This window comes from Psammomys obesus, unplaced genomic scaffold, assembly GCF_907164565.1.
Source record: "Psammomys obesus unplaced genomic scaffold, mPsaObe1.curated_primary_1811, whole genome shotgun sequence".
Taxonomy (NCBI): Eukaryota; Metazoa; Chordata; class Mammalia; order Rodentia; family Muridae; genus Psammomys; species Psammomys obesus.
This window is the reverse complement of record NW_026589732.1, coordinates 9,795,914-9,821,414: the sequence shown is the minus strand read 5'-3', so window position 1 is coordinate 9,821,414 and position 25,501 is coordinate 9,795,914. Positions and strand designations below refer to the sequence as shown.

General features: G+C 43.3%; 1 protein-coding gene and 1 long non-coding RNA gene across 2 annotated transcripts in view; one reads left to right on the top strand and one right to left on the bottom strand.

Moving 5' to 3' along the window:
* Positions 1 to 4,068: 4,068 nt before the first annotated feature.
* Slc44a1 (solute carrier family 44 member 1) overlaps positions 4,069 to 25,501 on the bottom strand; it is a 186,852-nt gene continuing 165,419 nt past the window's right edge. Inside the window, exon 16 of the mRNA XM_055605250.1 lies at positions 4,069 to 4,946. Within this exon, the coding sequence (XP_055461225.1) occupies positions 4,932 to 4,946 (15 nt within the window). The 3' untranslated portion in view covers positions 4,069 to 4,931. The remainder of the gene's footprint in view (positions 4,947 to 25,501) is intronic.
* Positions 6,640 to 25,501, top strand: part of LOC129675229 (uncharacterized) — a 29,953-nt gene continuing 11,091 nt past the window's right edge. Inside the window, exon 1 of the long non-coding RNA XR_008719883.1 lies at positions 6,640 to 6,984. This is a non-coding gene — a long non-coding RNA (uncharacterized LOC129675229). The remainder of the gene's footprint in view (positions 6,985 to 25,501) is intronic.

Sequence of the window (25,501 nt, the reverse complement as noted above, 5' to 3'; positions counted from 1 at the left end):
GAGGAGGTTGGTGGGGAGGCTGAGCAGTGGGATGGCCTAGCGCACAATTTGAGACCTCTAAGCCACATAGGAAGCAGCAGACACAAAGAACACCATGAGAGAAGCACAATTCAAGTGCCAGATCATAGCTAGCCTAAAAGGGAAAACATGGCAGGCATGGGTAGAGTCATTGACTCTGTCTTCTCCGGTCTGGTACACAGTGTCTCACCAGTAGAATCCGCCCCAGCTTCTGGAAACTGTAGCAAGACAGGTTTCCATGCAACAAAAATGTATATTGAGTCCCCCAGATATTTGCTGATTGGATTTGAGACCTGCTCCACAGAAGGGAATTCATACCTGTTAGCATAAACCTGCTTTATGGCTGGAGAGACCATCGGCCATAAGGCAGTGGTTCTCAACCTTCCTAATACTGTGACCCTTTAACACGGTTCCTTGTGTTGTGGTGACCCCCAACCATAAAATTATTTTTGTTGCTACTTCACAACTGTAATTTCGCTACTGTTACAAACCATAATGTAAGTATCTGCGTTTTCTGATAGTCTTAGGCAACCCCAGTGAAAAGGTCCACTTCTTTTGTGATTGAACCTTGGAGGTTTGACACCCAAAGGGTTCTGACCCACAGGCCGAGAACCACTGGCCCAAGGAGAACCCTGCTATTGTTGTTTTGCTAGCCAGGTACGTTGTCAAACTGCCTTCTGGTGATTTATGTTTATCCCCATGGAGCAGTGCTGCTCTCAACATCAGCCAAAGACATTTCCTTGTGCGGTGGCAGCAGTCAGTGCAGAGGTATAACTAGTCAGAGCGCTGAGGAGAAGTACCTGCTGAGGACTCAGCCCTGAGAGGGACATCTGCATCAACCTCCTCCCAGCCCAGGGAACCTTGCGGAAGAGGAACAGAAAGGATGTGAGAGCTGGAGGATGCTGTTTTCTGAAACACAACATGGCTATTGCCCTCATGAGCTCACAGCAGCTAGTTATCTGTACAAGATCAAGCCAGCCAATGATGCCAGCATGGACTGGAGAGGGGCACAGGAGCCTGCACTCCTAGCTGAGGAGCTATCGGGAATTGGGAGAGGAGGAGTCATGTTTCCTCAGGGGAGTGGCCTCTGGTAGGTTGTCATGTGCATGCAGACATCAATAATTGGACTTACTGGGTTATTTAAAACACACACACACACATACACACACGTCAATGTGGGAGAGACATATGTAGAGGATGCCCGAGGAGATTTCGGGAGGGGGAGAGGGATTTGGGGATAATCAATATGTATTGTATATGTATATACAATTACAAAATAAATAAATACATAATAAAAATAAGAGTCACAGAGATCTGGAATGGACTATTTGGTAGGAAGAGTCCCACCAATGCCAATATCCAAGCAGAGGCGGGGCATTTGCTTAGCAGATCTGTCGTGAGGGGATCCAGGCACTGGAAGTGTGCCTGCTAGAGAAAACATTGTTAACCCCGAGTTCCATCATTCTGCAAAACTACAGGCGAATAACAACTTATTCCCTCTCTGACTGGACTCTGTAAATGTACTTATCTTCAAAACGTCCTCCCAATTTGTTCTTCTTAGCCCCACCACAGCCCCCCATCAAGTACACTGCAAGCGACCCTTCCACCTCCTAAGGGAGAGATTACTATCTTAAAAGCTCTATTTAGATGTTTCTGTGTCACAGTGCTTCCTCCATGTGCACTGGCCTACTTCAGATTAGGTCCTGGAGATAAAGCCTGGAAGGCACAACTGTTTCCAGTGTGCCCTGCCCAGGCCCTAGACAGGCTTCTTGACTCATGTTCAGAGAATGACTTTGAACAAAGTGAATTACCTTCCCATCCATCTCTTCATGAAAGGAAATACCCTCAGGATGCTGGTCCCCAGCCAGTTCTCCCCAGCACAAAGGAAAGGCTCACTGCTGTCAGTAACAGCATTGCTATGTTCCCTTTTCCCGCTGCAGATACTCTGAAATGACACGAGCCAGGTAAAGCCTAGGGACTTAAAAGTGCTACAGTACACAACCGATTGTGCATGTAGGTTAATCAACCGAACTCCACTGTCCTACTACTGCAAACAAATCCCAGCTTGCAAGCACTAGCTGCGTGGCCAGAATAATTTCTCATCCTCTTTATACCACCATTTTCTCATTTGTAGAATGAATGTATTACCAGCATCTCCTTGATAGGTAAAGTGTTTAGAATAATGCTTACTGCATAGGAAATTCGTAATGCTCATTACTTGCATATGATTGTATCCTAAAATAAGCCGTTTTCCTAAGTACAACCCCGGAGTCTGTGAGTCCTTTGCTACTGCAGGGCTGCAGCTATCAGGTTAGAAGGATATCAGGTTAGAAGGATGCAGCCTTGTTGGAAAAACAACACTCCTGACATGTCCTTCTCACTCTGAAGGTTGATGCATACTTTTCCATGACAGAACAATTGAATGGGAAAGAATGAGAGAGGCTTGGAAGGTGGGATATGGCAGGGAATAATAATTTTTGACTTGAAAATATAGTGCATCACACTCCATTGAATGGGCTACACCATGACCTACCAGCAGACAGGAAGGGAAAATAGGATCCTGACTATGCCAAGGACACAGCCTAAGCAGAGTAGGAAATAGTGAAAAAACAATGCCAAGAAAGAGATATAGGACATGAACCAGGGACTAAAAAGAGAATCTTTAATGCTTCAACATTGGAGAAGGGTTAGGAAAACTTTAGAATGTGCAGAAGGTGGAATATTCTTCAGCCATGAAAGCTTCTCTGTAAAAAAGAATACCTAAACAATGAGAAAGAAAGCATACGCAACATATTTTTTAAATAGCTGGATTTTCCTAAATCAATTAAATAACACCTATAGAAAAGTAATTAATACATCTGTTTCTTTTGGCTCAGGAAAAGCAGTATTGTATATGACAGCCAACCCTATTAGGAAATACAACACTGTTATGGGCTGAATACTTATGTTCTGCCTCAGTAATTTGTTAAAAATCCTACTCCCCAAAATGATGATATTAGGAGTTGGTGCATTTGGTCTGTGACTAGGTCATGAAGGCAGGAGCTTTCATAAGTGAGATTGAAAAAAGAAAGGAAGGAAGGAAGGAAGGAAAGAAGGAAGGAAGGAAGAAAGAAGAGCGAGAGAAAGAAAGAAAGGAGGAAAGAAAGGAAGGAAGAAGAAAAAAGAGAAGGAAGAGGACCCAGACAGACCCTTTGTTCTTTCTAACATGTGAGGGTATGTGAGAAGATGGCGGTCTATGAACCAGAAAACAGTCTCAACCAGACGCTGAAGCGACTGCCAGCTCCCTGCGCTTGCATTTCCTAGTGTTACAAACTGGGAAAACTGTTTCCGTTGGTTGTGCTCTGCACAGCCTATGATATGTGACTAAGGCTGCCTGAACAGACTAAGAGCAATACCTACAAGTATTATGCATCTTCTTTTCTGCTTTCATGAACATGAATCAAAGCTAAATAAGTTAGCTTTGAAATGTGCATTCAAATTCAGCATAGTTTCCTCATGGCTTAAGAACAAAAGCAGATGGGAGGAGAGATTACTAGAGATCGGATTGTCTTGCTTTCTGAACTCAGGGTGTTGGGACTGGAGTATGCTGTGTGTTGGAAGCCACTTGTGAGACTGTGAACACTTATTTTAGGACCAACTTTGGCAAGAGGACTAGGAAGGACACGACTGGGAGGATTCTGTGGTGAGGAGTCCCCTGGGGTTCCAGAGACCGAGTTCTCACCCTCCTGACCCCTGACTATCTTTCACTAGTTGTATCAGTACAGCCCAACAATCCCTGCCCAGAACTACTGTATAGCGTCATTAGAACACAGTGATTACGTCACCATTATCAAGCTTTAACTTGTCAAAGGAAAATGTAATAAAGATGTAATAAAAATGTAATAAAGTCTTAAAGAAAACTGTGGGCTTCCTTCCAAAGTCTTCTAAACCAGGGGTCGCAAACTTTCCTTCGAGGGTCATATCATCAACACTTTAGGCACTGAGAATAAATAGTGTCTTTGATAAACTTACGCCACTCTGCCATTTCAGAAAGGAGTCACAGACAATATATAAAGGATGTGGTTGTGTTCCCATAAAACTTTATTTACAAAAATAGGTGGAGACAGGCAGATTGGAGCCACGGGCCATAGACAAACAGTGTTATTTTGCTTAGAAAATAATTCTGTGATTCTTCTGTGCTTCTAAAATGCTCGCCCAAGCCATTTCTCATGCACATGCACCCCCTTCCCCATCCCAATTTAAAACTGGGAGTGATATCCATAGGGGTCTATATGGTAGTTACCTCTGCAGCAATTATGAGCAAAGCACAGTGTTCTGGTGGAGGGACTCCGGAGATGGAATCCTGATCTTATCAATAGAGTGATCTTACCCACAACACATGATCTCTCAGCGCATCTCATTTCCTCATGGTCAAAACGTCAACAATGCACACAAACCTACAGGGCTTCTTGAGGATTCAGGATTAGGCAGGGCAGCCATCCTAACGCTTAGCATGCGGCAGACCCTTAGTAGTTGCAGTTATTAGCCCGTATAGACGCTATAAATAGCAGAGCCAGAGAGGACAAAGCCAGGCTGAACGCAGAGAATTCCCCCGTGAGTCCTGACTTCAGGCTGGCACTCACTAGATGAGAAGCAGGGCTTGTCTCTTAAACATTACAAGGCCCAAAGAGAAAGCAACATGAAGTTTGAAGATGCAGCCGAAAGGCAGATTACTATCCAATGCTTCTGATTAATCATTAATGAGCTGCTCCCACTGCAGCAAATCCATTTGTCTGTTCGTGGTTGGAGAACCTTCTCGATCGCTGTCATTGAAGTAATAAGATCCGGTCTTTCTCACGTACTCAACAGCTGGTGAGTGGGAGATCCTCATGTAAACAGCCTCCTCTGAGTCTGTTCTCGTCTCCAGAGACAGGTCACCTTTTCCTGAGCTGTAAAGTAAACACATCAAGGAAATGAGTGTTTCTTTACTTGGAGAAGGAAATACAAGAAGAAGCAATCAATAACCCAAGACAAATAATGTGGGATAATCTTTAGATGTTATGAACTACTAAAGAGGCTAAACATAATCACATAGGAGACAATAAATAAAATGAATGACTGCAACAGCCTGCGTCCAAATTCTAATTGTACACCTTATCAGCTGTGGTTTATGAGCGAGCTACTTAACCTCTGTGTCTGTGTTTCCCTAAGGAAAATAAGACATGGTAAGGTCCTTCAAGGTTAAAGTTGTTGTGTTAGTTGTCAGCGTGACAGGCTCTCAGATCACCTGGGAAACAATTTTCAGGCACACCTGGGAGGGATTATTTCACCCCGGGTATGCTTCATACGGTGAGGAAGCACACTGAGTGAGTTCATTCAAGTGGGAGACCACACTAAAAGCGGATGGCATCCCTCCTTCCTCCTGAGCCCTGCAACTGTATAAAAGTGAGAAAGCTAGCTGCGCAGAATCATTCATCCCCTCTCTGCTTCCTGTCTGCGGATACAATGTGAGCAATCACAATGGCCTAGACCCTGCACTATGAGCCAAAAACCAACCAACCAAAAAACACCCAGCATATCCCTTAGGTTGTTTTTGTCAGGGTATTTTATCACAGCAACAGAAACAGATGTTGCTATTGTGAGGATTAAACACAAGAATATAGGGGCTGGGGAGATAGCTGTTGTCCAAAGGACTGTGTTCAATTCCCAGTGCCCACATGGCCGTTCACAATTGTCTGTAGCTCCAGTTTTAGGTTATCTGACAACTTTGCATATACATACATGCAGGCAGAACACTAATGGACATAAAATAAAAAAGAATTATTTTTTAAAAACTTTTTTAAATGAGGTTGAAGAGCTAGGTCAGAGGTTAAGAGTACTGACTAGCAGAGGGAGCCAAGATGGCGCCTTGTATCTCACATGGTTTCTGGGTAGCAGGACCTCAGTAACGGAGGGAGTGAAAGACCTGTACTGCAGACCCCAAAACACCTATGTCTGTGCTTCCCAGGTGAGAGGAGAGCCAACAGGTGCTGGGAGTTAGCGGTTCTAACCTCTGGCCACGGAGCTACTCCAGCTGTCCCAGGGAACCGGGTTCCAGCCTCTGGCCACCTGACTTCTGGGATCCAGGAAAATGGCCCCAGCCCCTAGTCCACAGCTGGACCGGTCTTCCTGAGGAAACTGGCCAGACATCAGGAGTTTACAGGATCTCCCTCTAAGATGGCAATGACAATCGCACAGTGTCCATGCAGATTGAGCGCAGAGACCATGGAGTGAGGGAGCCAGTGCTAGGACCGCTGACTCTCGGAGTTGCCCCAGTGAGAGGAGGACTCCTGGGTTATTGAGAAAACCTGCAGGTTCTCAGGATCATACAAGCTAGGCACTCCCACTCCAATCCCCTGCCTGTGGGGCCATCTGGGACACAGCCAACTGAGAACTGTGGGCTATTTCCTGCTATCCAGCAGTCAGTCCACAACCACACCCACCATCCTGAGGAGGGAGGAGGGCTGCTCTAGGAATATCCAGCCTCCTGTCCAAGGCTCATCCCACACCCCTGAGAAATCCAGCAGGTGCCAGAAACAGCCAGATGGCTAACGGCCAGTGTAAGGACACAACCAACAAAAACCAGGGCAATATGCTACCCTCAGAATCCAGTTCTCTTACCGCAAGCCCTGGATACCCTAACACGACAGAAACACAAAAACTTCAACCCGAATTTACCCTGCCTACAAGATGCGCAGGGATAAAGATAGCGCAGAGATTGAGGGAACGTCAAGCCTGAAACTCAAATAAAAATACGGCTTTTTCAAGCCTGTAATTCAGTGAGCAGAGGGACAGACCAGACCACGAGTGTGGCCGTGCTGCCCTGGAGTCCCTCCGACAGCGAATGCGCAAATCAGCTGAAAAGAAGAAGGCCACTGCGGTGCTGAGAGGCATGACCTTACCCTTAGGAAATACACACTGAAGAATGGAGAATGGAAAGGCCTAGAGGTAGGCACAAGTTATTCAGAAAACACATGTATGCGGTGGTGGTGGTGGTCTGTGTGTTTTGTAGTGCGCACGTGTTGTGGTGTGTGTGACGTATGAGTGTATGGAGTATGAGGTGTATGTAGGGGATGTATGGGTTGTGGTTTGTGTGTGCGTGTCGTCTGTGTGAGGCTGTGGTGTGTGTAAGGGTAGACATAAGGAAGAATAAAGAGCGACCCTGCAGGTGGAGTAATGGTTCAAGCAGGCACAGGAAGTCTGACAATGTGGAACATGGTGTTTTGTGTAGCATTCTTACTCTTACAGCCTCTCCCTAGATGTTTGAAATAATTTCTGGGGGTATTTAGGACTGGGCATGTGATTCTGTTAGATTGCTGGCCTACCATATTCGAGAAATGGAGTTCTATCCGTAGTGCTGGGGGGAGAGAAGTCTTAAAATCCATTAGCACAGCTCAGTGAAAGAGACCTAACGAAGAATTGTGTGCTGGGCTTGACTCTTGAGCAAGTACAGGGCTAACTCAGGACAAGCAGAAATGCTAAGTCCTGACCACAATATGCAGGGATGTAGAAGGAACCTCATCTGAATTGTATGAGTGCACCACCTGTCAATTAAAAAAAACCAGGGCCTATGGCTGAGGCAGGAAATAGGTGGGACTTCAGAACAGCAGAAGGGATTCTGGAAGAGAGCCAGGCACATGGGATTCAGCCGGCAAGATGTGAGACCCTCAGAGGGTGTCCGAGCTCAGGTAATCAGCTTCGTGGCAGAATGTAGATTAGAATAACGGGTTATTTTAAGTTATGAGCTAGTCAGAGAAGAGCCTAGCTATATGGCCTAGGTATTTGTAAAATAATAATTGAGTCTCATGAGTTGTTATTCCAGGAGTTTAGGGCAGGAGATTAAACCTCCTCCTACAACACAGGGAGGCTGGGCTTGAAACAAGAAGATAGAAAGTAACTTTGAGATCCAGCCAGCTAATGGTGTCAAAGATTTCCAGATGCCTCCCTCTCTGCAGCAGGCTCGGCAGCTCACCTGGTCCTAAACCAGGCAGAAAGCACTGAGAGCAGCACCGCTTACTCACTCCAGAGGTTCAGTCTGAGATGTTAGCCTCACGCGCCTGTCTCAGATTTCTTCCCAATTTCAATGTATTTGGTGAGTGGAAAAATCGAATAAACACCCGGAGCACTGCTTTTATGACCCCAGTTACTCTCCTAAGAAATCCCAAGGCTCCTTGTGTCCTCCAGCACCTCCTCTAAACTTCGCTGTTCGTCAGCTCCGTGCTTGTGGTCTTACACACTGAGACACACAGCCTCAGCTTTCACGATCTTTCCCCTGCGGCTGAAAGTCATGCCTCCTATAATTAGACTGACACCCAATACCTCTGATGCTTACTTAAGGTCACATAGCACAAGCAGTAGGCTTAGCTAAACTCGTGATTTGTCTGAGACTAAGGAAAATCTGTTTTACTACTATTTTTATTTTAAACCTGTATTTTAGACTACTTTTAAGTATATATAAAGGAAACTTATAAAAGTAATGTGGTGTTCTCATTACCTCTGAACTAACTTCCCCCACTGTCACATCTCAGAACTCTGTGGTACATTTGTCACAACTCCTGAGCCAGCACTGGTAGACAGCCACTAACTGCACGTCATACCTTATTTAGATTCATTCATTTTCTGAATGTCCTTTCTGTTCCAAGAGACCATCCGGGAAACTATATTAGATACAGCTTCCCTTCTGTATATTTAAAGTACTCAAAAAGCCAAATGCCACCCTTAAAAATACTGTATAATCTGATCATGATCTGATGACACTTTGATGCTATCTATCGATCTATCTATCTTGAGATAGGGATTTGCTAGGTAGCCCAGGTTGCCCATGAATGCACTATTTAGCCTAGGTTGGCCACTAACTCTTGCTCTTCCTTCAATTGTTTTTAAAACTAGGAATTTGAAAGAAAATAAGGGGAGAGGGAAATACATGGAAGCGTTTGGGTTTAGAGAGAGTAAAACAAACAGGAAATGATTATAATCTCAAAAGAAAAAAATCTGGGCACACTGGTATATACCTTTAACCACAACACTGGAGAGGCAGGAAGGCCAAGAATTGGAGGCCAAAAGGGGTCCCATGGACTCTCACAAACAGTACAGGCTATTGACAAGGCTATTGGTTACTGTGGTGGTCTGAATAGGTGTGGCTCCCATGGACTCATGTGTCTGAATGTTTGGCCCATGGGGAGTGGCACTATTAGGAGGAGTGGCACTATTAGGAGGCGTGGCCAAGTTGGAGTAGGTGTGGCCTTGTTGGAGGAAGTATGTCACTGTGGGAGCTGGCTGTGAGGTCTCCTGTGCTCAAGTTCCTTGCCCAGTGTGAAATCCAGTCCCATTCTGCTACCTTCAGAGCAAGATGGAGAACTCTTGGCTTCTCCAACACCAAGACGGCCAGCACTATGCCATGTTTCCCGCCATGACATTAATGCACTAAACCCCTGAAAATGTAAAACAGCCCCAATTAAGAGTGATGGTAAGGCCTTACTGCTGAAGACCACACTCACTTATATCATCAAATACGGAAAATCAAGCTGATTCCAAGTTAGAAACTTTACCTCTCCTGTTCATGGTCCTGAAAGGTTCTCTGAATAACACTGGAAGAGAAAGGTAGTCATCAATATCACTTGGCTAAAAATGCTATAGTCTCCAAAAGTGTAATAGTGGCACAAATGTTATGGGAGTAACTAACCAGATTTAAGGCCCACCCCGTGAACTAGAACCCTTACCTGACACTGTCAAAGCGGCCAAGAATCTGAGATTAGATAGGCCATAGGCCTAGGGGAAAACCTGTAAAAAGAAACTTTTATTCTCCTGATTCAGTTGTTGTCTCGGAGGCTTATTGCCCCTGTCTGCTACCCTAGGCCTACTTCTGGAAGCTGCTAGTCTCCATATGATCTAATGTAGGCCTAGAATGTTTTCAGCCTCTGAGACTCACTGCTTAATAAGCTCACTCTTACTTGTTCTTACTGAACTCTGTGCTGGCTCATTCAATTCAGCTATTCTGTCTCAAACTTCTCTCCCAGCTGACTTAGTTAATCTGGCTTCTATCTCAGCCTCTGAATTGCTCTGTTTGGCCTCAAACTAACTCCAGTAATCTGTTCTAATCTCCTGTCTCACTCTCCTGGTTCATTTAGTCTTCACCTGAGTTTTCTCTCTGCAACCTCTCTATTACTGTCCTGGTAAAACTACCTCCTCTCTCTCTCTCTCTGAAGAAAAAAAAAATATGCCTGTTTCTACGAACCTGAGTTTAAATATACTTTAGTCTGCTGTTGTAGAGGACATAAGGAGGTTTCAGTTAATAGAGATGGGATGTAATTCAGTTTGTAGAAAGCCTTCCTAGCATGAATAAAGCCCTGATTTAACCCCAGAACCACATAGACTAGGAATAATGACACCTCCCTGTAATCCCGGCACCTAGGACACAGAGGCAAGAGGATCAGAAGGTTAAGGACATTGTTACTACATAGCAAATTGGAGGCCAGCCTGGGATACATGAGACTCTGTTTTTAAAACAAAGAAGGTTTCACCTAATTTAAGTTCAAAATCAGACATGGAGGTATCTGTCTTTAATACCAGCACTTAGGAGGGTTGAGGTGCAAGCAGGTCAAGGGCTGGTGGCCTGGGCTGCTGAGTGAGACCTTGTCTAAAAACAAAACAACAACAAAGAAATTTTAAAATGAAAGCAACTTTTTCCAGATGAAATATGTGGAGTAAAATAAATTTTTGAACAATTTTACTACTCCCATGCTTTCTTCTTCCTTTATCTGAATCCAAAATTAAACACTTTTCCTGAGGAAAAACACGTTTATAATTTAAATATCCTGGCACACTTATTATTTAAGTTTATGACTTCCCTTTCTGTGTGTGTATAGGTGGGTGCAGGTATGTGACCAGATGTATGTGCAAACGTGTACACATGAAAGTGGGGGTCCAGGGTTAATAATATTGTCTGTCTTATTCAACTGATCCCCACTTTAGTTTCTGAGATAAGGTCTGTCACCACACCACAAGCTCACCACTTTTACTCCACTGGCTGGCCAGCAAACCCCTGGGATCCTCCTGTCTCTGTCTCCCCAACCCCCGGGTGACAGTGTGCACTTCACATAGCCTTTTTAGTGGGGTCCAGGGATCAAACTAAGTCCTCACGCACTTCGCCCCTTTGTTTTGTATTTTTTGTTTGTTTGTTCTAACACAGGGACTTAGATATCCTAGAATGGTTTAAAACTTGCTGTGTGGGTATAGAATCTGAACGGTGACTTCAAATTCCTGATCCCCTTGCCTCCATCTCCCAAGCTCTGGGACTATAGGCATGCGCCATATGGCTGACTCAGGCAAGCATTCCATTCCTTTCACGTCACATCACGTTAGATATGCCCCATGTCTACTGTTCAGCGTAGTTTAGTTGTTACATATCTAGGGAAGCAGCTGTAGAATCCCATTTAAGCCTTTCTCTAACACATTGCATGAAGGCAAAAAGGATGTGTGTATTCTTTTCTGCTGTACCTCCACAACTTATAACAGTGCTAGCAAAAAGCTCATGAACAAAACACATTTGTTGAATAAAAAGTAAATTTAAACGTAAATGGTTCTATATTCTTTTTCTTCTATACTGTTATGTTATTATATCCTATGTCTTTGTTTTCAGTTTTTCAAAGTCCTCACTATGCAGCTCAGACTGACCTTGAACTTGTGACCCTCCCTCTCCACATCTGCCATCCCTCCTTCCCTTCCTCCCTCCTTCTCCCCTCCATATCTGACCCCACGGCTCACATTATATATTGTTTTAGTGTTAAAGACCTTAGAATCACCTCTTTTTTTCCCCTCTGTCTCCTACTTTCTGTTTTGCTTTCTGAAAGACATCCTCAGATTCATCACAATGTACACAATTACTGAGCTTTGCACTTGTCTTCTATTTTCAGTTTTGAAGCTCTGTCCTAGAGAAATCATTGTCCAGATTCACATTTGGTGGGTGAAAACTTGCATGCTAGGATCTCGTTTGAAGTCAGTCTTAGCTTATTCTATCTTTACTTCCTTGTCATGGATCATAGTGTGTCAATTTAGCACAACTAATCCACCTGTCCTGGACAACCTGAGCTGTTTACAATTTGAGACTTCTGGAAATAATCCTTCCAAGAGTAACCTTGGTGGCAGACTTGAATTATGGAATTTGTGTGTGTGTGTCTCACTATGATATGGCCTCAACCCGTGATCCTTCTACTTCAGTCTCCCTAAAGCTGGGACTACAAGGCTTGCAGTACCACTCCTTGCTCCCATGAGCATTCCTGAACAAGCTGTTCGGTACACAGGTGCACAGGCCTTTCAGTTCTTGGGAGGACTGTTGGATCTGTACTTATTTTCAACTTTAATTAATAAAATGACACAGGTTTCCAGCATGTTTCTGCTGACTTATTTTCCCCTGAGTTATATATGGGAGTTCTAGTTTCTTCAAAACCAAGTCAACATTTTTTTTTCTTTTTTTAACATAAGGGGTAGCCTATCTCAAGTAGCTTTAGTATGTGTGTCTTCTACTGACGCCCGTCAGATGGTGGATAGTTCTCTTGATTTGTCTGAATGGAAATCATGGGCGGGCTGTTGGTTTCTCTCAGTTCGTATCCCCCTCTGCATTTGGCAGCACCAGTACCAGCAGTTGGCAGGTGTCCAGAGCAGCAAAGCAGCAATCTGTAGGGCCCAGTGAGGGCCTTGGACAAGAGGGTCCTGGGCCTTTGGCTTGGGGTCTGAGGCTCATGGCAAGCTCTCTGGAGTTCAGAACTGCAGGTTCTCTCCTCTGGCTCCTCACAGCCTTTTATCAGCTTCCTTCCCTCTGCTTCCACTCCCATCCTTCCTAACTTGGTACTTTCTGCTCCTTCAGTTGTCAACGGCGACTGCTAAGCAGCTGCTCCAAGGCCTCTGTCTTGTGGTCTCCTCTACCGTCAAGTAGATTCTAAGCTGGGAACTACAAACTGGTCACAACTAGGGTCATTTAGGACTCAGTACTGAGTACCAGAAACTGGGTGCCAGCTGCTGGGATGCTCTGAGATGCCAACTATCAAGCAGTTGTAGACAAGAGTACAACTGTGCTGTGCTGGGCAGTACCAGGCTTCCCTCAGCTCCCCTGGGACTGTTTAGCCATCAAACTGCTGTGGAGCAGTGCAAAAGGCACCCTTCGACTGAAGTGAGCAGCCTCCAAGTACAGATAGATGCAATAATCCAAAAGGGAGCAAACCACCTCTGACACTAGTGCTGCTACCTCAGGTGAGTACCTGTTCCTATCAGGCACTGGGTAGTGTACAAAGCACCCAGGGGATTGGTTGGTGCCTGTGAGATCAAGATACTACTGCTTCCCAGCCCAGGACTGGTCACTCTGTGCAGTGATTTTAGCTCAGCCTGCACTACTGAAAGCAGGCAAGAAGAGACCACTGGAGGCTTCATTGCACCTGATGTCCCAACATTAGAGGAGGTCTCACAGCAGAGTATGCCCAAGCCAGTCCTTAGTGAACCCATACAGCCACAGAAGGGAGCACTGGCCCACCACAGCCATTTCTTTGTCCAGCCACAGCTTCCCTTCCGGTATCAATGACAGACATTGAGGCTTGTGTTTTGGATGTAAAACGGCCTTGCCACCAGTCATCGTTGTGCCTTTACCAGATGAAGTGGCTCTGGCACTGAGGCATGACCACTGTAAAATGCCTGCCACAAGCTTTCAAATCGCTCTGGCTGGGGCTGGGCCTCTGGGAGCCAGGGTGATCTGCTGTTGTTCTCTGTACAGATGTCTCAAGACCTCTGTGGAGGTTCAGTGTGGCTCATGCCAGAAAGACAGTGTGGTCTGGCTGGTTGTTTTTACCTAAAGTCTTTTTGTCAAGCAAGTTTGAGCAGCAAGAAAAGGTCCAATAGATGTTAATCATGGAGTCAAACTGCCCCATTGGTGTCTTTGCTCATCTACAGAAATGAATATCAAAGTGCATACATCATAAATGTTTATCATTAAGAGTAGTCTAGACTTTAAACACACTGTAGCCAGGTTTGTTTGTTGTTAAGTTTTTGGTTTGTTTGTTTTTTAAGAAAAGGTCTCCTGCATCTCAGGTCATCATGAACCATCATACCCAGTTTACATAGTGCTAGGGTTAGAACTCAGGGCTTCATGCTTATCAGATGAGCACTCTGCTGACTGAGCTACACCTTCAGCCCCTGATTCAGGAATTCTTAAGACAGCCCAGTGCCCAGAATGAGGGGGATCCCCCTGGCTGGTCTTGCTATGACTAAAGCTACTAAGATCACTTTATAAGCTCATTTGGGCACTGATTTTCCTCTGAAGTGCCTGTTCAAATTTGGGTTCTCTGCCTTTTCTTATCCACCTGTCTCTCTATATTTTCAATGAGTCATTTCAATGATACATTTTTCTAAGTATTTCCCTAGATGATACCTCTTTTATCGACTGTGTAGGACTTAGGTTTAATCAAATAGCTGTTCCCAACTTCCGTACTGGGCCTCCTGTGCCACTGTCATCAACACTGAACATCACAAGACACACTGGATACCATGCAATTCTATGACCTTTGGCACCAGTAAACAGGAAGAAGAGATGATGAGAGCAAGCCAAGGTGTTGTGTTAGGTGCTGTGACAGGTCATACCACAACAAAGCTTTAGTCTCAAAAGACTCAAGGACAGTTCTTCGGCCATGAAATCATTGTTTTTATGGCCACTCATTACAGCCTGCATGTTAATAATCTAATGTCATCGGGAGTAAGATTCTGTAACCTTGTAGATGCCTCCTTCAGCAAAGCAGATCAGAAAGTCAGAGCTTTTTATTGTATACAAGAATAAGGTTTATCACCTTTAACAAGGAGTGGCCGAGAGAGATAATTGGCCTACTAGCTAATTATTTACAAAGAAAAGGACTAAAAAGCAACTGTTCAAAAACTAGAGCCAACTTTTTTGACTTTTAGCTAGTTACTAATTCTACATAGCTACCTTGCTGTCTTTGGTAATCTTGCCACAGTTTATGTTAGATGCGATCTAGAAAGTAAAATCCTTCTAACTCAAGCTGCTTTACTGTGTGCACCAGGAAAGGGCTTGATAGACACATTTCAGATGCATTTGCAGGTGCTGTGATAGACAGAGACAGTTACACATTCCTGGGATTTCAATTCTTTAGCTGAGCTAAGCATTGAGGCCTTATTTGTCCATCTGTCTCCTGGGTCCTGTTGGAGATGACTAGAACCATAATCCATGTCATGTGAACACCATTCCTGTGATCCTCACAACTTGGTAGAGTACATCAGTCACCTACTCATGCCTGTTGGTAGGTAAGAAGCATGGGTCAAGGAACCACTCTACTGTGGGTACTTGCTGGAGAATAAAACCTACTCACTTCACGGCGTCATACTGGGTGACCATCCCAGAAACCAGGGAAGACAGCTGTGGGCCCATAAATGTACCCATATGTACCCATTTGACTTTGACCTTGACAGGGTGCCAAGACCATTCAATGGAGAAAAGGATAGTCTTTCAACAGACAGCGTTGAAATAGCTGGGTCCCTACGTGGAAGGAAAGACAGCTGGACATCCGCCTCCTAAGCACCAAACATCAGCTAACTCAACAGATCAAAGATGCAAATATATGAACAAAACCATAAACTCTCAGATAAAGACTTAGGGCTGGATCTTCATGACTTCAGAGTGGGTGAAATATTTGCTTATTTATGTAGCAATAAAGCACAAGAAACCAAGGAAAAGATACATTATTTGATTTTATAAAAATTAAAAATGTTTATGCTTCAAATGACATTATTAAAAGGGCAAAAATACTGCCCATATATTGAGAGGATCATGTTTTCCGAGAAGGGTCAGGTGTTCAGTAATCTAAATAATAAACAAACAAACCAACCCTGCTCAGCAAGAAGACAACCTGATACAAATGAGTCATCTGGGAAGAAGGACCTCAACTAAGGAATTCCTTCCATCATACTGGCCTCTGGGTGTGTACGGTGGGGCAATCCTTGGGTGATGGCTGATGTGGTAAGGCCCACCACAAAAAAATCAACCCAGGGTATGGAACTGAACAGCATTCTCAAAAGGAGAACAAACGCTCAACAGATCTTTCTTTAAAAAAAAAAAAATTCTCAGCATCTGCATTGATAGTCTGCAGGGCAGAGCCTTTCAGAGGTCCTCTGTGTCAGGCTCCTGACTTGTTCCCTGTTTTCTCCTTCTTCTGATGTCCATCCTCTTTGCCTTTCTGGATGGGAATTGAGCATTTTAGCAAGAGTCCTCCCTCTTGATTAGTTTCTTTAGGTGTACAGATTTTAGTAAGTTTATCCTCTATTATATGTCATATGAGTGAGTATATACCATGTGCATCTTTCTGCTTCTGGGACAGCTAACTCAGGATGATCTTTTCCAGATCCCACCATTTACCTGCAAATTTCATGATTTCCTTGTTTCTTATTGCTAAGTAATATTCCATTGTGTAGATATACCACAATTTGTGCATCCATTCCTCCACTGAGTGGCATCTGGGCTGTGTCCAGCTTCTGGCTATTACAAATAAGGCTGCTACAAACATGGTTGAGCAAATGTCCTTTTTGTGTACTTGAGACTCTTTTGGGTATCCTTTGGGCAGAGTTCAGGGAACCTTAGGAAAGAAGTGGGAAACAGTAAGATCTGGAGAGGACAGGAACTCCACAAGGAGAGCAACAGAACCAAAAAATCTGAGCACAGGGGTCTTTCCTGAGACTGATACTCCAACCAAGGACTATGCAGGGAGATAACCCAAGACCCCTGCACAGGTGTAGCCCATGGCAGTTCAGTATCCAAGTGGGTTCCATTGTGATAGGAACAGAGACTGTCTCTGACATGAACTGATTGGCCTGCTCTTTAATTACCTCCCCCTGAGGGGGAAGCAGCATTACCAGGCCACAGAAGAAGACAATGCAGCCACTCCTGATGAGACCTAATTGACTAGGATCAGAAGGAAGGAAAAGAAGACCTCTCCTATCAGTGGACCTGGGGAGGGGCATGCATGCAGAGGGTGGAGGAAGGGAGGGATTGGGACAGGAGGAGGGAGGGAACCACAGGGGGATATAAAGTGAATAAAGTGTAATTAATAAAGAATTTAAAAAAGAGGAAGAGCTGAAAAAAATGTTTTCTCATATAAAAAAAATTCAACATCCTTAGCAATTAGGGAAATGCAAATTAAAAATGCTTTAAGATTTTATGTTACCCTCATCAGAATGACAAAGATTAAAAATAAAAACACAACAAACATAGGCATGGATGTAGGGAAATGGGAACATTTGTTCATTGTTGGTAGGAATGCAAACTGGTGTAGCTACTATGGAAATCGGCATGACATTTCCTCAAAAGTCTAAATATAGATCTGCATATACCGTTCCTGGGCATATTCCTAGCGGACTCTGTATCCTACTATAGAGATACCTGCTCATCCACGTTCATTGCTGTCCTATTCACAATACCCAGGCCATGGAAACAATGTAGCTGTCCAGAAGTGGATGAACAGGTCATGAATACGTGGCTCCTGTCCACATCAGAATATTTAGCTATAATGAAACTTTCAGGTAAATGGATGGTGCAGGAAATAATCTTTCAGCTACATTTTTAACTGCTGCCATAATTATTATGTTTATTATATAAATGGACAAAACAATTTCTTGAGCCCATTTGTTTACTTAGATTTACTTGGTTATTTATTCCCCGATTTATCCACTTAGTAATTTGTGAAGAGAGGGTGGGTTTGAACTCGGGTTCTGGTAGATGTCAAGTACAAGTTTGGCAAATTGTCTGCTATCTTAGCTTGTGTTCTCCCTGTCAAGTGGGGAGAATGACAGTTCCACAAGTGAGTGTGAAGACGCAGGAGTGTAAAGAACTCATGAAATGTGCTCAAGAAACAGCACTCAATGTCGATTGATGGCTGTTAGTTTTAGAAGTGGAGAATTTTTTAGGAAGCACCACTATAGGGAACTGAAGATGCCCAGGCAGAAACCTTCCCTTATCCCAGTCAGGGCAATTGTTTAAGTACAATTTTCAAACAGAGGTATAGAATATATATTGCTTTCCTTGGAATTAAGCTGAATGTCAGTGTCATCATAGGTCAAAGGCAAAACAAAAATACATAGATGTCTATTAGGAACGATGCACTGCAGCGAATGCAGGAATAACGCAAGGCTGTTCAATAACTGACACTGCCACCTTGAGGAATCACTGACACATTACACAGCGTGGAAGGATTCATTTTGAAGCTGAATTGTAAGCTGGTGAGAAGATTCACTGGATAGGGGGCACCTGTGGCCAAGACTGACAACCTGAGTTCAATCCCCAGAACCCACAGGGTGAGAAGAGAGAACTGGCTCCCACAAGGTCTCTGACCATCACCATGCTGGAGTCGTGATACATATAAACAAACAAACAAACAAACAAATGTAATTTTAAAATTAAAAATATACTTACATTAGAGTGAGATAATATGCAGATTTATTAATCACAGACCTACTTTTAAATTTTGGGGGGGTTGTTATTTATTTTATGTCACTGTTTTGTCTGCATGTACATGTATGCCTGGTGCCCATAGAATTCAGAAGTCGCTGGGGCCTGCAGCCACTGAGGCTGAGCCCCAAGTCCTTTATCGGCAAAGGCCAGCAGTACTGTGTCTCGGAGCCCCAGATTCACGCGCGGCAGCTGCACCATCCTCCCAGGGCCCGAGTCTGCTAGACGCCATACTAGCTCCAAAGGATCGCGATCACTGACGGTACGGCCCGCCCAATCCCACAGTGACAGAGAATACGCTATATACTCACCAAAACCAGACAGAAACGCCATACAAGCTAGACACACCAGGCGCTGGGCCTCCGAAGCTTGGAGAGCACAGTAAAGAGACCCCAGGACTTCCCAGAAAGCATCTGGACTAGCAACCCAGTCTCCAGTTACAGCGGGACTTTCTAACCTGGCGGCGGAGCAGCACTGAGCTGGCGGGGCACATCAGCCCTCCAGTTTAAGACTAACCAGGGCCAAACCAGAGAACAGAAAGGCTGGTTACCCCGATTCCCACTGACGTGACCACCCTGAAATCTCCAGCTGCAGCAAGACCTCATAACCTGGCAGTGACAGCAGCACGGAACTGGCGGAGCACATCAAAGAAGCAGGGCCAAACCAGAGAGCAGACAGCCCAGATACGCCTATCTCTGCCAAGTGTCCTGCCTGTAAGTGAATGCACCCTTGAGAATCTGCAGCTCCACTGATCCTGGCTTCTTCTAAAACAGAAGCCAGGCATTGAACCCCCTCCCACCCATATACCCACTTTGGGAAACAGAGGGGCACTTGGAACATTGAAGTTCCTGCTCTGCGGGTCTAATTGAGGAGTTAAGGCAGTTAATGCCAGAAATTGCGCTGCGATCATCACTAGCGCCTGCGACATATACATTGCAGAGCCCCTCCCACACACTCAAGGGTTCAACATTAGCCATCACTCTGTCCCTCGAGACACACGCCCACACCCACTTACACACACACACACACATATACACACACACGCACGCACGCTTGCATTTGCCTCTGTTTGCGCCTGCGTACTTTCCTCCCACAGGTACAGCTAGTCCTCAGCATACACTAAGGACACGGGACCTCTCTCAACTTCCTGAAGAATTCTCCAGACTCGAGAGAGAGACAGTACCAGTCTGATCGGCTGAATCCAAAAACAAACAGGGAAGGTCTCAGATAAGCCAATGGCCAGGGGTAGGCGAAAGAACATTTCCAACATAAATCAGGACATCAGGACATCACCAGCAAACCCCAAAATCGATGGATATTCCAATTCATCAGAAGCACAGGAAAATGACCTTAAAGCCATGCTTGCTCAATTATTTGAGGCTCATAAGGAGGAAATGAACAAATCTTTCAAAGAGTTGGCCAGTCAATTGGAGGTAAAGAAAGAAGAAATAGACAAAACCCTTAAAGAAACACAGGCAAACATAGCCAAACAAATAGAGGCACAAGTAGAGAAAAAATTAGTGGCATACAAAAAGGAAATGAACAAAGAAATAGAGTCCATCGTAGAGAGACAGGAATCCAAATTCAAACACATAAAAGAAATGGTGCAAGGCATGAAAACAGAATTAGAATCAATAAAGAAAACAAAATGAGAAAACTCTTGAGCTGGAGAACTTGGAGAAAAGATCAGGAACCACAAAAGTAAGCATCACCAACAGAATACAAGAGATGGAAGAGAGAATCTCTGGAGCTGAAGACACACTTGCAGAAATTGATACTTCTCTCAAAGAAAAAGTAAAATCAGAAAAATTCCAATCACAAAATATCCAAGAAATCAAGGATGCTATGAAAAGACAAAATCTAAGAATAATAGGAATTGATGAAAAAGAAGACTCCAGGCTCCAAGGTCCAGAAAATATTTTCAAAAAAATCATAGAAGAAAATTTTCCCAACTTAAAGAAAGAGATGTCCATAAATATACAAGAGGCCTACAGAACACCAAATAGACTAGACCAGAAAAGAAACACATCACGTCACATCATAGTCAAAACACTAAATCTACAGAACAAAGAAAAGATATTAAAAGCAGCAAGGGAAAAAGGCCAAGTAACATATGAAGGTAGACCTATCAGAATCACACCAGACTTCTCATCAGAAACTATGAAAGCCAGAAGGGCCTGGGCAAGCATCATGGAGACTCTAAGAGATCACAAATGTCAACCCAGACTACTATACCCTGCAAAGCTTTCAATCAACATAGATGGAGAAAACAAAATATTCCATGACAAAACTAAATTTACGCAATATCTATACAGCAAACCAACCCTACAGAAGATACTAGAAGGAAAACTCCAATCCAACGAAAACGAATTCACCCAAGAAAACAGGGCATACAGATAATGTCCCAACAAAAATGTAAAGAAAACAAGCAATGAAACAAGGTAAGATCATCGACTCCATTACAAAAGGAACTAACATGCATTGGTCAATATTATCTATCAATATTAATGGACTCAACTCACCAATAAAAAGACACAGGCTAACAGAATGGTTACGGAAACAGGACCCAACATTCTGTTGCATCCAAGAAACACACCTATGCAACAAAGATAAACACTACCTCAGAGTAAAGGGCTGGAAAAATGTTTTTCAAGCAAATGGTTCCAGAAAACAAGCTGGAGTAGCCATCCTAATATCTAATAAAATAGACTTTCAACCCAAGTTAATCAAAAAAGATAAGGAGGGCCACTATATTCTCATCAAAGGAAAAATCCAACAAGAGGACATCACAATTTTGAATATCTATGCCCCAAATACAAGAGCACCTACATTCGTAAATGAAACAATATTAAAGCTTAAATCATACATTGATCCTAATACCTTAATAGTGGGAGACTTCAACACCCCACTCTCATCAAGGGACAGATCAACCAGACAGACACCAAATAGGGAAATGAAAGCACTCACAGAATCCCTAAATCAAATGGACCTAATAGATGTCTACAGATCTTTTCACCCAAACTCAAAAGAGTACACCTTCTTTTCAGCACCACATGGAACCTTCTCCAAAATAGACCATATAGTTGGTCACAAAGCAAGCCTCAACAGATACAAAAGGATCGAAATAATCCCTTGTATACTATCTGACCACCATGGACTAAAGCTGGACATCAACAACAACAGAAACAACAAAAAGCCGACACGCACATGGAAACTGAAAAACTTACTACTCAATGACAGCTGGGTCAAGGAAGAAATAAAGAAAGAAATTAAAGACTTTCTAGAATTCAATGAAAATGAAGGCACAACATACCCAAATTTATGGGAAACATTGAAAGCAGTGCTCAGAGGAAAATTTATAGCACTAAGTGCCTACAAGAAGAAATCTGTAACATCACATACAAACAACTTAATGGCCCAACTGAAAAACCTAGAAAAAAAAGAAGCAGATACACCCAAGAGGAGCAGACGGCTGGAAATAATCAAACTAAGGGCAGAAATCAATCAATTAGAAACAAATAAAATTATCCAAAGAATCAATGAAACAAAAAGCTGGTTCTTTGAGAAAATCAACAAGATAGACAAACCCTTAGCCAAACTAACTAAAAAGCAGAGAGAAACCATACAAATCAGCAAAATCAGAAAGGAAAATGGGGACATAACTACAGACACTGAGGAAATCCAAACGATTATTAGGTCATACTACAAAAGCCTATATGGCACAAAATTTGAAAACCTAAATGAAATGGATAACTTTCTTGACAGATTCCATCTACCAAAATTAAGTCAAGATCAGGTAGAAAGACTGAATAGTCCTATATCTCCCAAGGAAATAGAAGCAGTCATTAACAGTCTCCCCTCCAAAAAAAGCCCTGGACCAGATGGCTTCAGCGCAGAATTCTACAAGACCTTCAAAGAAGTACTAACACCAATTCTCCTCAAACTATTCCATAAAATAGAAACAGAAGGAACACTACCAAACTCATTCTATGAAGCCACAGTCACTTTGATACCTAAACCACACAAAGATCCAACAAAAAAAGAGAACTTCAGACCTATCTCTCTTATGAACATTGATGCAAAAATACTCAATAAAATACTTGCAAACCGAATCCAAGAACACATCAAAGATATCATCCACCATGACCAAGTAGGCTTCATCCCAGGAATGCAAGGGTGGTTCAACATACGGAAATCCATCAATGTAATCCACCACATAAACAAAATGAAGGAGAAAAACCACATGATCATCTCCTTAGATGCTGAAAAAGCATTTGACAAAGTCCAGCACCCATTTATGTTTAAAGTCTTGGAGAGATCAGGGATACAAGGCACATACCTAAAGATAGTAAAGGCAATATACAGCAAGCCTATAGCCAACATCAAACTCAATGGAGAGAAACTTAAATCAATCCCACTGAAATCAGGGACAAGACAAGGCTGCCCACTCTCTCCATATCTCTTTAACATTGTACTTGAAGTCCTAGCCAGAGCAATAAGACAACTAAAGGAGATCAAGGGGATACAAATCGGAAAGGAAGAGGTCAAAGTGTCACTATTTGCAGATGATATGATAGTATACATGAGCGAACCCAAAGATTCAACCAGAGAACTTCTTCAGCTGATAAACACCTTCAGCAAAGCGGCAGGATACAAAATCAACTCAAAAAAATCAGAAGCCCTCTTGTATACCAAAGACAAAAAGGCTGAGAAAGAAATTAGGGAAACAACACCCTTCACAATAGCCACTAACAACATAAAGTACCTTGGTGTGACTCTAACCAAGCAAGTGAAAGACCTATTTGAGAAAAACTTCAAGTCTTTGAAGAAAGAAATTGAAGAAGATCTCAGAAGATGGAAAGATCTCCCGTGCTCATGGATTGGTAGGATTAACATTGTGAAAATGGCCATCCTGCCAAAAGCAATCTACAGATTCAATGCAATTCCCATCAAAATACCAACTCAATTCTTTACAGACCTTGAAAAAAAGATTCTCAGCTTCATATGGAGAAACAAAAAACCCAGAATCTCCAAAACGATCCTGTACAACAACAGATCATCTGGAGGTATCTCCATTCCCGATCTCAAGCTGTACTACAGGGCAACAGTAATAAAAACTGCATGGTATTGGCATAGAAACAGAAAGGAGGATCAATGGAATCGCATAGAAGACCCAGAAATAAACCCACACACCTATGAATTCTCAATATTTGACAAAGAAGCCAAATCCATTCAATGGAAAAAAGACAGCATCTTCAACAAATGGTGCTGGACCAACTGGATGTCTACATGCAGAAAAATGAAAATAGATCCATATTTATCACCCTGCACAAAACTAAAGTCCAAGTGGATCAAGGACCTCAACATAAAACCAGATACTCTAAATCAGCTGGAAAAAAAAGTGGGAAACAGCCTAGAATTCATTGGCACAGGAGACAACTTCCTGAACAGAACACCAACAGCACAGGCTCTAAGAGCAACAATCAATAAATGGGACCTCATGAAACTGAAAAGCTTCTGTAAAGCAAAAGACACTGTCATCAAAACAAATAGACAGCCTACAGATTGGGAAAGAATCTTCACCAACCCTTTATCTGACAGAGGGCTAATATCAAGTATATATAAAGAACTAAAGAAGCAGAAAAGCAACAAACCAAGTAATCTACTTAAAAAATGGGGAACAGAGCTAAACAGAGAATTCTCGAAAGAGGAACGTCGAATGGCAGAGAAACACTTAAAGAAATGCTCAACCTCATTAGCCATTAGGGAAATGCAAATCAAAACGACCCTGAGATTTCACCTTACACCCATCAGAATGGCCAAGATGAAAAACTCAAGTGATAGCACATGCTGGAGAGGTTGTGGAGAAAAGGGAACCCTCCTCCATTGCTGGTGGGAATGTAAACTGGTTCAACCACTCTGGAAGTCAATCTGGCGCTTTCTCAGACAACTAGGAGTAGTCCTACCTCAAGACCCAGCTATACCACTCCTAGGTATATACCCAAAATTTGCTCAAGTACACAACAAGGACATTTGTTCAGCCATGTTCATAGCAGCTTTATTTGTAATAGCCAGAACTTGGAAACAACCCAGATGTCCATCAACGGAGGAATGGATACAGAAATTGTGGTATTTTTACACAATGGAATACTACTCAGCAATCAAAAAGGAAGAAATCATGAAATTTGCAGGCAAGTGGTGGGATCTAGAAAAGATCATTCTGAGTGAAGTATCCCAGAAGGAGAAAGACAAACTTGGTATATACTCGCTTATATAGACCTACAAGACATGATAAACATAATGAAATCTACACACCTAAAGAAGATAATCAAGAAAGTGGACACAGGCGAAGGTGATTAATCCTCATTTAGAAAGACAAATGGGATGTGCATTGAACTTATGACAGGAGTCTACCACAAAAGGCATCTGAAAGACTCTACCTAGTAGTGTTTCAAAGCAGACACTAAGACTCATAACCAAACCCTCGGCAGAGTGCAGGGAATCATATGAAAGAAGGGAAGTTAGTATGATATGGAAAGGATAGGAGCTCTACAAGGACCAAATATATCTGGGCACAGGGTCTTTTCTGAGACTGACACTCAACCAAGGACCATCTATGGATATAACCTAGAACTTCTGCTCGGATGTGGCCTGTGGTAGCTCAGTAACCAAGTAGTTTTCCAAAGTAAGGGGAACACGGACTATTTCTAATAGGATCTCAAGGGCAGGCTGTTTGACCCCCACCCCAGGGGAGGAGCAGTCTGTTAGGCCACAGAGGAGGACTTTGCAGCCAGCCCTGAAGATACCTGATAAAACAGGGTCAGATGAAAGGGGAGGAGGTCCTCCCCTATCAGGGGACTTGGAAAGGGGCAGGGAGGAGACCAGGGAGGGAGTGTGGGGTTGGGGAGGGAATGAGGGAGCGGGATACAGCTGGGACACAGAGTTAACAAAATGTAACTAAAAAGAAAAATAAAA